At 37.0% G+C, this 15,088-nt stretch overlaps 1 protein-coding gene across 1 annotated transcript in view; it reads left to right on the top strand.

Annotated features, from left to right (window-relative positions):
* The window catches only part of NCKAP5 (NCK associated protein 5), a 466,257-nt gene that overhangs the window by 275,255 nt on the left and 175,914 nt on the right, over window positions 1-15,088 (top strand). The window contains exon 6 of the mRNA XM_077830371.1: window positions 11,727-11,876. Coding sequence (XP_077686497.1) covers window positions 11,727-11,876 — 150 coding nt within the window. The remainder of the gene's footprint in view (window positions 1-11,726; window positions 11,877-15,088) is intronic.

Here is a 15,088-nt window from a genome sequence, read left to right as displayed (position 1 = left end):
TGACTCCACTAAGCAGAATAGAAACCTGTGTCTTCCTCTGCCACAAATATCCCTTGGGGTAGTTTCTGCTACTGGGAGCCCTTTATCAGTTTCTGTTCTAGCTTCTGGTGCAGGCTTTGTGTAATCTGTCCTTACATTTACATATCTAGAGGTTAGTTTCCTGTATCTAAAAGGGAGAATGATGATGCTAATGTACATAATTCAAAACTAAATTTTCATATCAAAGAACATACCTGCACAAGCGTTCCAGTTTCATTGCTCTTGTCTGCTTATCATTCAGTATCATAGAGCAACAACCATGTAGAGTTACGTACAACAGTGAAGTCTAACAGCATACGCCTATCTCTGTATTAAAAATATGCAGTTTATATGCCTGTTTCTTAGAAAATAAATTATTCTCTTATTCCCAAACATTCAATCTACACATTCCAAGTAACATGTTGTTGTAGCACTATATTGGACAGATCTGACTCCCACATCTACTTTTCCTCTAAACCGTCATGATATTTCCTTTCAATCATACCGTCTTTCTGTATCTTTTCTGTGGAATCATTCAAAAAAAAAAAAAAAGATAGCCTATCCATGTTTCTTGGTACCTATGAATATCATACAGCCATAACACAGAGATGTAGACACAAGAGCTTTGAAAAATTCTACAGCCAGATTCACAATCTGCCTAGGGTAATTCATGCTGCCCTAATGCCTGCAGATATTCTTCCTGTGTGCAGGGATAGCCTACAGATTCTGGAGTGAGGGTCATGTCCCCAAATGCTGGTGATAAATCAAGTCCAGATATGGTAATCAGCTGTCTGCCTTTCCCAGGCTGCAGTCTTGTTCCCTTATATCATTCAACATCTGTGTCTTACATCCCTTGTTTCCACCCTAGCTGAAAAGCAGCGATGTTCCTGAAGCGCTTCTAAGCTGTGAAGGATGGATTGTCTTATTGCCAAAGCATGAGAGTGGGAATCTGGTAGAACCTGGGTTCTGTTCCTAGGTATGGATTCTTAATATGGGTTTCCTTTATGGTCAAGTCACTTAACCTCTCTGTTCAGAAGTTTCTCCATTTGTACCATCAACTAAATGATACTACCCTTTCTATGTTTTTGAGGTATGATTTATTGAGGTTTGTAAAGCACTTTGAGATCATTGGATGGAAGGTGCTATAGAAGTATAAAATATTATTATTTGTAAATATATAATATTTTAACAAGTTTACAAAGTTATGCTATACATTTTTTGTTTAGCAAAATACCAAGAAGCGATATATACATCAATTTTTTTTATTTGGTATATTATCATTTTACAGGCTGAACATCCCTATACTGATATTATTTGTTCTGAAAATAATTTGTTGCCATTTGCATTACAGATCTATTTTTCATGATAAGGGAATTTGCAGGATTTTATTTTAAAATAAAGGCTGTAATATGAACTAGAACCACTGCCATAAAATTAATCCACATATTTCTTAAAGACCTGTCTCAAGGCTCACGGTTGTCATTCTGATTTTCATCTACAGTTCTCGACCATATTTCTGAAGCAGCCAAATTAGATTTAGATTTCCCCCCTTTCTTAGTTACTGCTTCTGAGATAAAACAGCAGCCAAGAGATAAGGGAAGAACAAAGATTTATTTACAAGTGAGACGGTATTGTGAGTCAGATATCTACAATACAGCCATAAAAACATAACCAAGCTTTCTAAGGTAATTATCAACATCCCAGATTAGAATCACAGATTTGGATCTGAAATCTCAGCTCATACTTATCACTCTAATTGGGCAGGTTCCAATCAGGATATTGAACTCTCAAATTTGAGAATGTTCAGATTTAGGTTAGGCCCTTTATAGAGCTGTATACTTCAGAGTGAGATCCAGAGTTTGTTTCAGGCTCATCTCTAACCAAAATTATGACAAACAACATTTCTATATGCAGGAAAAGTAAATAACTTGTAGTTAGTAAAAGTAAGTAACTAAATGCAGGAAATGTAAAAAATCCTATCCTCTTATCACTCATAGACAAATTCTTATTGTGTTAGCTAGATTTCTATGTATGAAATCTACAACCACTTTCTCCTAATAGCCATCTACCCCTGCAGCCTAGCAAAACCAACAAAGCAACCTCTAGTTCCTGCATCTCTTGGTTAAGACAAATGGAATGCTTAGATCTAGCTAGTCTAGCAAATCTTTGAAGCCATATCACTGATAGATTCCATCCACGAAATGGTGTTGACAGTTGAGAATCCCATCCAAAAAATACATTCCATGCTTGCATCTCTGGTTGGTTCTACAGCCAACTAAATATTTCATGGCATCTGCCAAAGAGAACCTCAGTTACAGTACTATACTTGCTTTGTAGCTAAATTCCACATGAGGCATAGTTGGCTCTGGTCTCTGTGCTTGCACCGACATTGTCTCCAATGAGAGCTAATCAGCTAATATGCTGGCATTCCAAAATACTAGTTAATGCCTTTCTTGAGCTATGTTCTTTGTAGCTTCTTTGTAGTAATCCCTAGAAAGGGAAGAACAGGCAGAATAAATTGAGTAGCACAGCTCTGTGAAGCTTGAGTAAGGACCTTTAATACATTAGTTTCAGAGTAACAGCCGTGTTAGTCTGTATTCGCAAAAAGAAAAGGAGTACTTGTGGCACCTTAGAGATGAACCAATTTATTTGAGCATAAGCTTTCGTGAGCTACAGCTCACTTCATCGGGTGCATACTGTGGAAAGTATGTTCCACAGTATGCATCCGATGAAGTGAGGTGTAGCTCACGAAAGCTTATGCTCAAATAAATTGGTTAGTCTCTAAGGTGCCACAAGTACTCCTTTTCTTTAATACATTGGTGTTTCTGATCACCAACAATGAGGTTCATGGCAGGGAAACTTTTTACCTTAAAGTTCTTTAATTGATCAAAATGAGCATTTTCACCTCCTTTATCTGGGAAGTGAGAATACAGTCTTTTTTTTTTAAATAGGGCCAAATTCTGCCAAAGTAAATCTGGAGTAATTGCATTGACTTCACTGCAGTTTCATCAAATAAACCCCAAATTTAAATCCGAGCAGAATTTGTCTGATCTTGCTTCAGTTAACTGTAGATATTTTAATACTCTCAAATTCCTATAGCCACATTAAATGCTGTGTTTCCTTTTAGGTTAAGATAGGTTTCCTTGTGAGAAAAGAAAAATGCTTTAATTTTTCAGTAGTGTAATGAACCATTTCATATTAGATTACAATGTACATGAGAAAATGCAGTGGATATTTTGCCCACGTATACATGCATGCAACATCAATAGGAACCACGGAATGCAATTTGCCCCTTAGTATCATTTTACTGTGCAAATTCCATAGCCACAGAATGAATTTGAAATTTTCCATTTTATCAACACACTACGCACATCACTGTAATACCAGATGCCGCAAGCTACTCCCTTCCTGCCCTGCCAGCATGTCGCAGTCCTGATTTGAAAGGGTCACCTACCTTCAAAGCTGAAAGGGTCATTCAGTTCCCTTGTCTATGCAGTCCTTGATATCAGTGCAGACAACAAAAGTCCTAGATACAGTGGTGGTGTTTGCAATGTAGATATCTGTTTACTGTGGACTGGATGAGACCAACGGCAACTCATTTCATATGTGTCACTGGACAGCTATTCTACTTGTTGGTCATTACAGACTACATTACTAGTGGCAAAAGACTCCATATTCCATTATCCATCTAATAAGCTATTTCCTCCGCTTTAGCCATTTAATTAGGATTAGTCTTAAGTTTTTCTCCATTTTTCATTTCACTATGCAGTTTCCTTTTACTTTACATGCCTTCTAAATCAGAACTTTTTCAAAAGAAATAAATGTTTGCTGATAGATGGAACAGGCAATAAAAGCATAATCAGAAAATATATTAATGTAACTCTGCAGAACTGTTCAATAAGGATGAAAGCTTGCAACATTTAGGAGTATTTTGAGTGAAGAATAATGTGTAGTAGATTTAGATTGATATGCGAGTGGTCGTGGGCTCATATTAGAGACATAAAGAAAACACCTTTGTTCTCTTATCCATCATACACATTTAATCTAGGGGATTCTACTGCTCACTCTCGTCACTTTGTAAGTCAAATCCAGAGATGAAAAAGAGGAATTTTATATGTTTTGCCTGACAGCAGTAATGTTAAACTATGAACAGTTTGGGATGTTTCTGCTTCTGATTTATGTGAATTCTTTTCTTTTCCTTCAAATTTGGTCAGCTTCTACTGAAGAAAAAACGTTAGCTATACAAGAAAACATTATTATTGCATTTGTTAATATGATGTCTAAAGCAATGATTCTACTCCACCCCACTGCCACCAGAAAATAAAACAAGTGAATAAATATATTTCAAATCAAGAAAAAACTACAGGAGTCCATGTGGCACCTTAGAGACTAACAAATTTATTTGGGCATAAGCTTTCGTGTGCTAAAACTCACTTCATCAGATGCATGGAGTGGAAAACACAGTAGGCAGGTATAAATACACAGCACATGAAAAGATGGGAGTTGCCTTACCAAGTGGGGGGGGGGAGCGGTCAGTGCTAACGAGCCAATTCAATTAAGGTGGAAGTGGCCTATTCTCAACAGTTGACAAGAAGGGTGAATACCAAGAGAGAATCACTTTTGTAGTGCTAATGAGGCCAATGCAATCAAGGTGGCCCATTTCAAACGGTTGATAAGAAAGGTGTGAGTATCAGCAGAGGGAAATTAGTTTTTATAGTGACCCGCCCGCCCAAATAATGGCCAAATAAATAATACTTATGCCCAAATAAATTTGTTATCCTCTAAGGTGCCACAAGGACTCCTCTTTGTTTTTGCTGATACAGACTAACACGGCTACCACTCTGAAACCTATAGGAGGCATGTGTTGGTTTCAAAGCTGATAGCTAATTTATACTGAACCTCTCGTTTTCTTGTTATACTTTTTTGCATTCTACATTGATTTTTTAGTTACTTTTTCATAGTTACTTTCACCTAGTACAGTAAGCTGTCCAGAGCTGGGTCACAGAGCTTAATAGCCTGAAAGGATTCCCATTAACAAATAAAGAGAGTTTAAAAAAATTCCACTTAGAGAGCAGAAAAGTTGATGTCACTAGGACCTCATCATCTGCCCCTCTAAAAAGCCATCTCCGTGGAGGTACGTCTTTAATTCACCAGATCCTCACTGTCCTGAGGGTTGGACTTAGTATATAAATGCCTTGATGCACTTCAGGTTCTGTTGGGTATAATAGGTTCCAAAAACTACATGAGGTTGCTATTAAAATTCAAAAGGCACATTTAAGAGTGACTGAGCTAGAAAATGTTGTAGCAAGCTAGGATGAAAGAATCTCATCCTATGATTAGGACAATAAGGCCCGGGGAAAAACTGGATGCCACTGAGAATGAGATGAGATTGTTGAATCCTCAAGCTTGTTGGAATTTCTAAGCAAATATCATTGGGAGCATTTGCTGCGTTTTTTCTACTTGTCTAGTCATATTACTTGAGTGAGTTGTGCACAGCCCTGACTGTCTGTGTCATGCCAGCATGAAGACTTCCTGTGAAGAAACTCCATGTACATTCACTATCCATATCTACAGCGTGAAAATTCTTCTTTCATGTCACGCACTCATGATGAGGGATAGTGCTGAACACTAGGAGTTCTGCAGAGAAAATAGCATTTAATGTACTTTGTATAGGAATATATCAAGACTGTATAGCGACATTGCAAGAAACAACTTTCAGAATTTATTATTGCATCAGTTATCTTGTATATTGTTTTGTAAACTGAAATGTAGAGAGTACTGAGGTCAAGTTTATGCATTTAGAATAGCAGAGAAGGCTCAAGGAGAGCTGAACCTATGGAAGCCTCAGAGGCATATCAGTGCATTTTGATAGCTTCCAGAGAAGAAATTTGCAGTTTAACTAATTGGGGGCAAATACCCACTAGGCGCTAGTATTAATGTTACTTTACAATATATACACCTTTGCTGACTGTGTGTTTATAAATACGGCATGGAGGTTTGTTCGTTTTTTTGTTTTTTAATTGGAGCTGTGTGTATGAATGATTATAACATAGCAGAGGTACTTTTCTGCCTCACAAATAATGTTGAAGTTATCCCATGCCATGTGCTTTTTTGTCTGTTTCATTCCTGGGTTCCTGCTTTTTTGTCTGTTTCATTCTAGGTTTCATACTAAGCAGAGATCTGATGTGGGAATACTTCTTTCTAAAGCAGTATTCCCACATCAGATCTCTGCTTAGTATGAGTTTACATCAGTGATCAATCTACTATTTTTAACAAAGTCCAGTGACTTAAAAATTAAAGAGACTATAACCAAAAAAGGAGAAGCTGACATTTCATAGTCCAACAGCTGAAGCTGATATAAGGACATGGTCTGCATCTGCAGAACCCTCACTGTGTCTGAAAATGAAACTGGTTTGGTTTTCCACATAAATGCATATTAAGCACAATCTGGCTGTGATAATCATGGAGATAAGCTCCAACTTCTGTGAGTGAGGGGGTAATTTTTCTAATGATTCCTTATTAGTAGCCAGAACAACAAGTACCAGAAATGGACTATTGCTTTTTCTTTGTGTTTCTGAATGTTACCTGGTGGGAGGAGGTGAGACATCTATCTAGTAAGCTGGTTTTCCCCAGCATGAGTGCTGGCAAAATTAGCACCTGTATTACAAGCAGCAGCCGCCAACAATGGTGCAGTAACTATAGACAGGGCTCTGGCATTTTTACCACTTAAGCAGATGTGCATGACTGAGTGTTTAAAACACCCACGACTGCCTGTTTTAGCACTTACAGCATTGGTAGCACTGGGGTAGCTGTAAAACAGGTACTTTTTTTTTTTTTTTTTTTTTAGTGCAGTCAGGGCCAAGAGTGGGTCATATCACCAACCATTGCTAGTAAAGAAACCAGCCATTCCAGTTACACAAACAGCTTTGACCCCCTTTAAGTCACTTTTATTGTTTCAGACGGGCCTCTGTCACAAGACACGCTGATAGCTGTTGGTTACTGCTAACAGCTCTTATCCTGGAATGTACTATGATGTTCATGGTTCTTCATATGTTTCATGTGGCTTAATGTTAAGACAGGCAAGTGCTCTATTTATTAATGCCTGACAGCTGAGCAGTGACGCTAATGGATTGTGTTCTGTTAACAGACAAAAAGATTCCCAGTCAGTGCAAGTGACACTTATGTTGTAAACTGCCAAATTAGGTCATAAGATCCCAAATTGGACCTTAAGCCCCATGGAGTAGGGACCATTTCATGGCATATATTTGTAGGGTGACCAGATAGCAAATATGAAAAATCATGACAGGGTGGGGAGTAATAGGCACCTATGTAAGACAAAGCTCTGAATATCGGGGCTGTTCCTATAAAATCAAGACATCTGATCACCCTATATGTTTGTACACCATGTGGTACAGTGTAGCCCCAGTTCTGTTAGGCACTAGTGTAATATAAATAATAACAGCGGGAAATCAAGCATTTGTTTCCTTGCCAGGCATTCTTTTTCAATCTGGGCATGTTTCGTCTCAGGCTTCAGAGACTGGAAGAAACCTGTCACCTGTGGCTACTTCAGAGCCTCTGGGGGCTGTTCTTAACTGAATTTGCTACTATGTGTCTTCTAACCATTCACTCCTTTTGTTTAATTGTTTTGAAATGTCTTTGTAATTAAATGAAATATTTTAATAGTAACTTGATTATTTTCCAAATGTTTTTCATGAAATTGTATAATTCCTAGATGTGATCTTTTCCAGTGCCATACCAAAAAGGAAGTATGACCTTTTGAAAATGTCCCTTATGTTTCCTTCTCTAGATATTGTTACTGTTGTTTTATTTATAATTATGATTGTGAATGCCTCTTTGTTAATGAGAATATTTTCACAGGGAATACTAGGAAGGAAAGCGGCTTTTCACCATAATGAAAATAATGGAATTTCAGCAAGATTGCATCCCATGTCAGTTTGTCATTTTCATCTAAATGTATTTGGTGGGGAGGGGAAATTGAATTGCTCCCTCTTAGTTCATCTTTTTGAAATCCAGCTTTCAGACAAATCTCAGTGAGGTTGTTGCATTGTGAAGTTTCACAGATCAGCATTTTCAGTGATTTATATCTTCACATTAATTCAAGAGCTCTTACCACTTTGAGGCTGCACTGGGTCTAGCTTCAGCTGTTGGCTCTATTGGCAATAGGAATTGAGGTAATAGACCAAAAGATGCATCATCAGTGTACTACTTATGTCTTTTTTTTTTTTTATAGAACATACTGTATATGTAGAGATAGTAGGCCAGATCATTAACGATTTTAAATGTGTATAGCCTCATTGACTTCAGTGGAGCTACATTGATTTACACCAGTTTGAGAATCTGATACAATGGGCCAATCCTGCTAAATTCCCAGTGACTTCAGTGGGAGCAGGAGACCTAGTTTCTTTATAATGGGATTTGATCTTTGACTGTATTCTGTTTAGCATGTATATATTGTTACAGGGTAACATTATTAAGCATCTTTGTTTGAGGCTTCATTTTTGAGCAAACAATGCTCAAATATGTAATTCTATTTGAGTTGACAGTGTGAATTTTCGGTAATGCAACCTTGTCTCCCAACGACTTCAAATTTTGTAATTCAGAGAAGAGTGAGAAGTTGTTTCTTTGTTCTCAGCATTGTATTAGATAGTCATTGATTTCTGCAATTTACTTTGAGAGGAATCACATTGTTTCCACCTCTGTGGTGAAGTGTCTAGGGTCATGCTTTCCTATATAATCTCCTGTAACAAGCTTATGAAGTTGGCAGTTAGGATGCCCTTGTATGGGTGTTAAGATGTCCTTCCATTACTAGACTTCATTCATTTGTGTTGCATTTTTGTCTTTAAAAGAGTCATTCATGCTGGCATTGCATCAAAGATGAGTCATTATAATAAACTGTTCTCTGAATTGGTTGATAAAGTTTTACATGGATTTCCTGATTGGACAACTTGAAAAGGGAAAATGGTTTGAATGCATTGTTCAAACCATTAAATCATTACAGAGCATGTGCTATATATTAGAAATAACAAAGTACCTCTCAAAATATAGGCTGGTACAAAATACCTGTAAGTGTGCACAGATATGCAGTTGTATATCAGAACTATCATGAAGTGCACATTACATATCCAAGTGATTTTATATATCTGTCTAGATTTTTGTAAGGTCACCCATCCCCATGTTATCTTTTTATAGTTGTTGTCCTTCCTTTCTTCCTATTTCCCATTCCTGTGGACACCATTGTTACTTTCACTCTTCGTATCATTTTCACAATTAAATTGCAAGCTCTTCAGGGTAGGGACAGTGTATTTTTTATTGTCTGTGTTGAGGGTGGAATCTACAAAGCAACTTAGGTGCCTAGATAGAAGTTAGGACCTTAACTTCCATTGATTTCAGTGACTGATTTCAGTAGAAATTAGGAGACTACATTGATTTGTGGAATCCACCATGAGTGTCTTATGAATAATAACATTGTAAGTGTGCGTGTGTCTGTTTTTCCTTACTCCTTTCCTCCTTTTGCACAATATCTCACATGCAGTATAATTTTCCTTTGGATTTGTTGCTCTCAGTTCATTTTTGCCACCCTGTTTGTCTCTAATTGTAGAATGAGATCCATAACTTACTGAGTTAGTACAGTTCAACATTCAAACTCATGTTTTCTACAGGTCTCTTGTGAAACTCACCAACCTTAATCACTTAACAAAAACAACATTTAAATAAAATAAAATTTCTGAGTCACCCACTGATACTTCCACTCTCAGTAAAATGTATGTGTGCATCATTTTATTCATCTATTTAGGTGCTAGTCCTCAAAACCCTTCTGCATATGCATATGTAACCCACATTCATCCTGGGTGTGGTGTTCTGTCCCCTCTAGTGGCACCAAGACCACTTAGAAAGAGAAATGAATGAGTCTGCTCTACCACTTTGGCTAACAGTCATATGGCTTTTAGCTCATGCAGTAGAGGCTCATGCACTAAGCTCCAGAGGTCCCAGGTTTGATCCCGCTTGCCGACGACCAGGGTCCATTGGTGTTACACATATATTTAACACATGTGAACAATCCCAGTAATCTCAATGGGATTGTCTTTATGTGTAAAGTTATACATGTGGAGAAGTCTTTGTGGGGCCTTAGATTTTAAATTTCTTGAGGCGATAGTCCTTGCCCTCTGTTTCTTATTTACATCATAGAGTACACTATTTACTCTCAACAAGCAATTAGTGCCAGTTGTGGTCTTGCCTACATGACTGCACAGGGGCCCGATGGGGAGAAAAGTTCCCTCCTCCCCATACTCCTCCATGGCTTGTCCACTTTTCTGCTACATGTATTTGGAGAAGCAGGGCCACATGCCTGGTATTTTCTTCCATCTGCCTTCCTCCACCACGCAGTTGGGCAGATTAAGTTGATAGGGTCATGGAATGGGTGGAGCCTTGGCTCTGTATCTAAATGTGTCAACCAGCACAGCTGACCCAGTATGAAGGGAGTAGTAATCTGCGAGCGGTAAAGATTGGTATCCAGTTACTACTTCCTGGGAACAGAGTGGAAGAGCAGGAGAGGAACTGTAGCACAGTTCCTTCCCTACATTGCTCCTAGGGCAGCTCAGCTGCATGCTATCCTTTTCTCTAGGCTAGAAGTAATAGGCAATCTAGCCCTAAATAATGATGATGCCATTCAGTGGGACTTGAAATTAAGCAAAAATGAGTCTGCATATCAAAAGCTATAACCGCAAAACACATGTATCAAGTTAAGTTAATTGAATGCAAAATTTCTGGATTATGAACAAAATTTTAAAAAGCTCCTTTGTCACTTCGGAGCCTAAACCTCACTTATTTTCAAAAGAAACTTTTGAAAACTTCTTGTTACTTTGGTTATCTCTAGTTATACATTAGTTTATATCCTGCGCTGAAATCAATATCCAAGTAGTAGTCACATAATAGGTTCTGAGCCTACTAAATGATAGTTCATGAATAAGTGCTAGATGAAGAAGGATGTCATATATTAAGTATAAGTCTCTATGTTGGTTGTCCCTAGGTAAACTGTCTTTTTATGTCAGTGGCAGAGCACTTGTATTGGAAGCCAAGTTTTTGTTGCAACAACTTTTAAAGAAAATGCAAAAGTTGTTTTGTTAATGATAATCCAGGTCTCTAACCTGCAAAAGACAGACTCTTACACCTGCACAGAATCCCATTAAATTCACTGGGAATTCAGGAAGGATATAAAGGTTCACCCATGCACACCCTTTTGTGAGACTGAGGCCATAATATGTTCAGCAGAATCTTCATGAGTACTGTGATCACAAACAAGGTACATGTTCTCTTTTTCGCATGTGCAAAGGAGATTCCTATGTTGTTTGCAATGTTGTTGTAGCCGTGTTGGTCCCAGGATATTAGAGAAACAAGGTAGGTGAGCTAATATATTTTATTGGACCATATTCTTTTGGTGAAAGATACAAGCTTTTGAGCTACATAAAGCTCTTCTTCGGGTCTTCTGTGAAAGAGGTAGCTTTTGAGAAGACCTGAAGAAGAGCTCTGTGTAGGTCGCAAGCTTGTCTCTTTCACCAACAGAAGTTGGTCCAATAAAAGATATCACCTCACCCACATTCTCTCTCAAAGGAGATTCCAAGGCATTTATTGTTACATAGTTAATTTCATCTACTCTTGTATGTAATGAAAAAAATTCTTAATTTTTTTAGGAAAAACTGTCAGAAGAGGACAGAAAATGCAAAGAAACTATGGAACACATTCATATGGCAGTAGATGAAGATTCAAGAAGTGAAAGTAGCAGTACTGAAGAGGAAAAAGAAAAGACAAAATTGCTAGTAGAACGATTGAAAGCTCTGGAGGTAAGAAATAAAATAACTTTACACATAAAAGTATACCACTTCTTGTAGTGGTACTGAATCAGTGTGGTATAAATCCTGTCTTTCTCAGTTCACTTAGACTCATGTAACAGTATTTTTTATCATGATTCATTTATCAAGGATGAGCAAAAAGTTCCATCTTGGAACAACTCTCTTTAATGTCAAGGATCATTTATCCTTAAAAAGTACTTCATAAATAATTTTAATTCAGTTCAGGCTATAGGCTCAATGACACCCACTGACACTATCTGATAAGAAAACTTGTGTCATTCTGACTTTGTTTCAAGTGTTAATTTTTTAAATCGTGTGATTTAATAACTATCATAAAAATGGCATTACTTCACTCTGGTGTTTACTGCTGAAGTTGCAGTATTTGGTGTACTTATTGTGGAAAATCTCACAGTCCTTAACAGACCCCCAGGGAGAATGCACCTGAGTAACTGCACTGAGTTCAGTGTGTATGTACTTAAGCATGCCGTAATAACATCAAGGATCAGAACCAAAGACTGGACCAACATAGAATCAAATTCTGAAGTTCTTATTCGGTGCTCAGTTCATTGTAGTCTGTTCAGGTTTTTATATAGTGGTTCAGCAGTACCGTATAAAAATGCTTTCTAGTGATCTCAGCAGGAGTTTTGCCTGAGTAAAGATTGAGAAAAAGAAGGAATAAAGATTCAGTCACTAGGGCTATAGATTTCTGGTTTAAGCAAACAGGAAAATTCTCCTTCTGCTTCATAATCACTTGGTTTGTACTCCAATTCAATTAAAAATCAAATTCAATATTAGTGTCCTGGAAGATTTTGTAAACCAAAAAGAAAACAAAAAGTGGTAGGTGTGTTCAGATCTAAATACAAAGCACAGGCCTCACCTAAAATGATACGAGGTCTTTATAATTGTCTGTAAATATATTTTCCTTTTAAAGACCCACACAAATATCACTAAAATAAACATATTAAATGTTAATTCTCACTAATCCTACATAGAACAATTGCTTCATAATGTGTAAGCATTATACCTAGGTCTTTAGAACTTGAAATAAACAAAAGCTCTTATTCAGTTTTAATTTTATCATTGATGTTGAGTGAGTTGAGGTTACTTGTACATTTCTTTTTCCAAATATGCATAATTTGAGCTCCCTTGGCCTTGTTTTTAGTCAATCTACATGACTGTTTCAGTCCTTTATGGCCTTTCAGCTGATAAGAAGTCATTCAATAAAGTCATAACCTTTTATCAATTATGGCAAACTGCCTAGAAAGAAGAAAACATAACATTATGGACAGACAGGCTCTGTCTCTGGGAGGTCAGTCAATAGGTTTCCTCACTGATGTCAGTTTTGTGCAGTAGCTTGTAAAAAACCATGTATTAGCAAATGCCAATACTTCAAGAATTAATCTACATAAATAGTCTAATGAGCAGTCAAAGAAGAAAAATGAACTGCAGGGCCAACATTAATTGTGCGCAAAGATAATTAAAACAAAGTGTTGTTAATTGTGTGTTGGTTTAATGGTATATATCCTTGCCCTTGTTTTTTCTTGGAGGGTATAAATTTTTATGTCAAAGGGTGAAAGCTCTTTGGTTTATTAATCAAGAGACATACATTTTCTCGGTTACTTGCAATTAGCAGTTCTCATCCTTTAGTATTCTGAGAGTAATTAATCTTAGTATTTCATTAATGTATTTAAAAAAACAGAAAATGGGTATTTGACATTAAATCCACAGTAAAGCAATTAGCAGGTTCCTTCATCTTGAATATTCAAATTATTACAATTATCAGACATGATTCATAAAATTAACAAGTCTAATAAAGTACATATGAAAGTTAGTCCATCCATCTGTGCAGTGTTGTGCATTAAGATTATGCCTTTAAGCAAAACTCATGAATAAAACTCATGAATGTCTCAGGACCACATTGTGCTATCATTAGCATTTGCATGGAGGTAACTGACAGCAAGATTTGGCCCACTGTATGGTGACCAATGCAGAGCTGTTTGGAAATCTTTTCCTCCTCTGGATAGATTTGGAAAAACTGGAACTGGAAAATTTTCAGCCAGCCAAAACCCAAATGTTTTTGGCTGAAAAGTTTGCAATTTTGGCCAAAGTGTTTAAGATGAAAATTCAAAATTTTCTGCAGAAAGCAGACTCTTTTAATGAAAAATGTTATTTCATTGGAAACTCAATTTTTCACTGAGACAGTTTCGTTGGAAATGTTTTGACCAGCCTTTGATCAATGGAAGACCATTTGGAGGAGCTGATTCCTTTTTAAAAATTATTTGTTGGCCCAGTGCATGTTTTTAGCAGTAGTATTTTTTGGGGGAAACAAATTGTTACAAGAAAAAATTTTCATTATATATTTATCTCTACAAGCAGTGGATTGCTGGTATTAGCATACATTAATATCAGAAGAAGGCATCAAGAAATAATGTAATATATAGTTAGATGTAACATAGCATATCATGCAATGAACCCCAGCACAATGGGACACATGTCACATTCAGTCTGTGATTTAAAAACCATGGTAAACCCCTAAGTGTAAACACTGCCATGAGTAGTAAGCACACTATTTATATGCTAGAGAGTATTTCCATTCACCAACTATCCAAAACACTTAATTTTTTTCTCAGTTATTTCTCTTTCCAAGTCTTAATACTTACTTTTGATTAAATTAATTGCATGTATAACATTTCTGTTAGTAAAGTATATCGTTTGGGTTGTGTGGAAGTAATATCATTTCCTGCTTCCTTTGTGAGCAGGATACATTGTTCTAAACAAAACTGCTTGTTACTTGTAGTAGAGAATTAGGACTAAGGCCTCCATTCAGGAAAGCACTTGCTTAAGTGGTTAAGTTCCAGTGGCTCTGCCCAAGGACTTTCCCGAATAGGGATGCATTTCCAAATATAAGGAACATAAAGGCCCTCAACACTCATTTCAAATAGAACTGGTACTTTAAAATAGCCTTATAGATTAATACAATAGACAGAGATACTAAGTATATGTATCAGAGGGGTCGCCGTGTTAGTCTGGATCTGTAAAAGCGGCAAAGAGTCCTGTGGCACCTTATAGACTAACAGATGTATTGGAGCATAAGTTTTTGTGGGTAAATACCCACTTCGTCGGATGGATGGAGTGTATATTTACACCAGAGGCAGGTGCAAATATACAAGCAAGAATCAGGCTAGGGATAACGAGGTTAGATC

Source organism: Eretmochelys imbricata, chromosome 11 (genome assembly GCF_965152235.1).
Source record: "Eretmochelys imbricata isolate rEreImb1 chromosome 11, rEreImb1.hap1, whole genome shotgun sequence".
In the NCBI taxonomy this organism is placed as follows: Eukaryota; Metazoa; Chordata; order Testudines; family Cheloniidae; genus Eretmochelys; species Eretmochelys imbricata.
The sequence above is the reverse complement of the archived record's forward strand: the minus strand, read 5'-3'. Positions and strand labels throughout refer to the sequence as shown.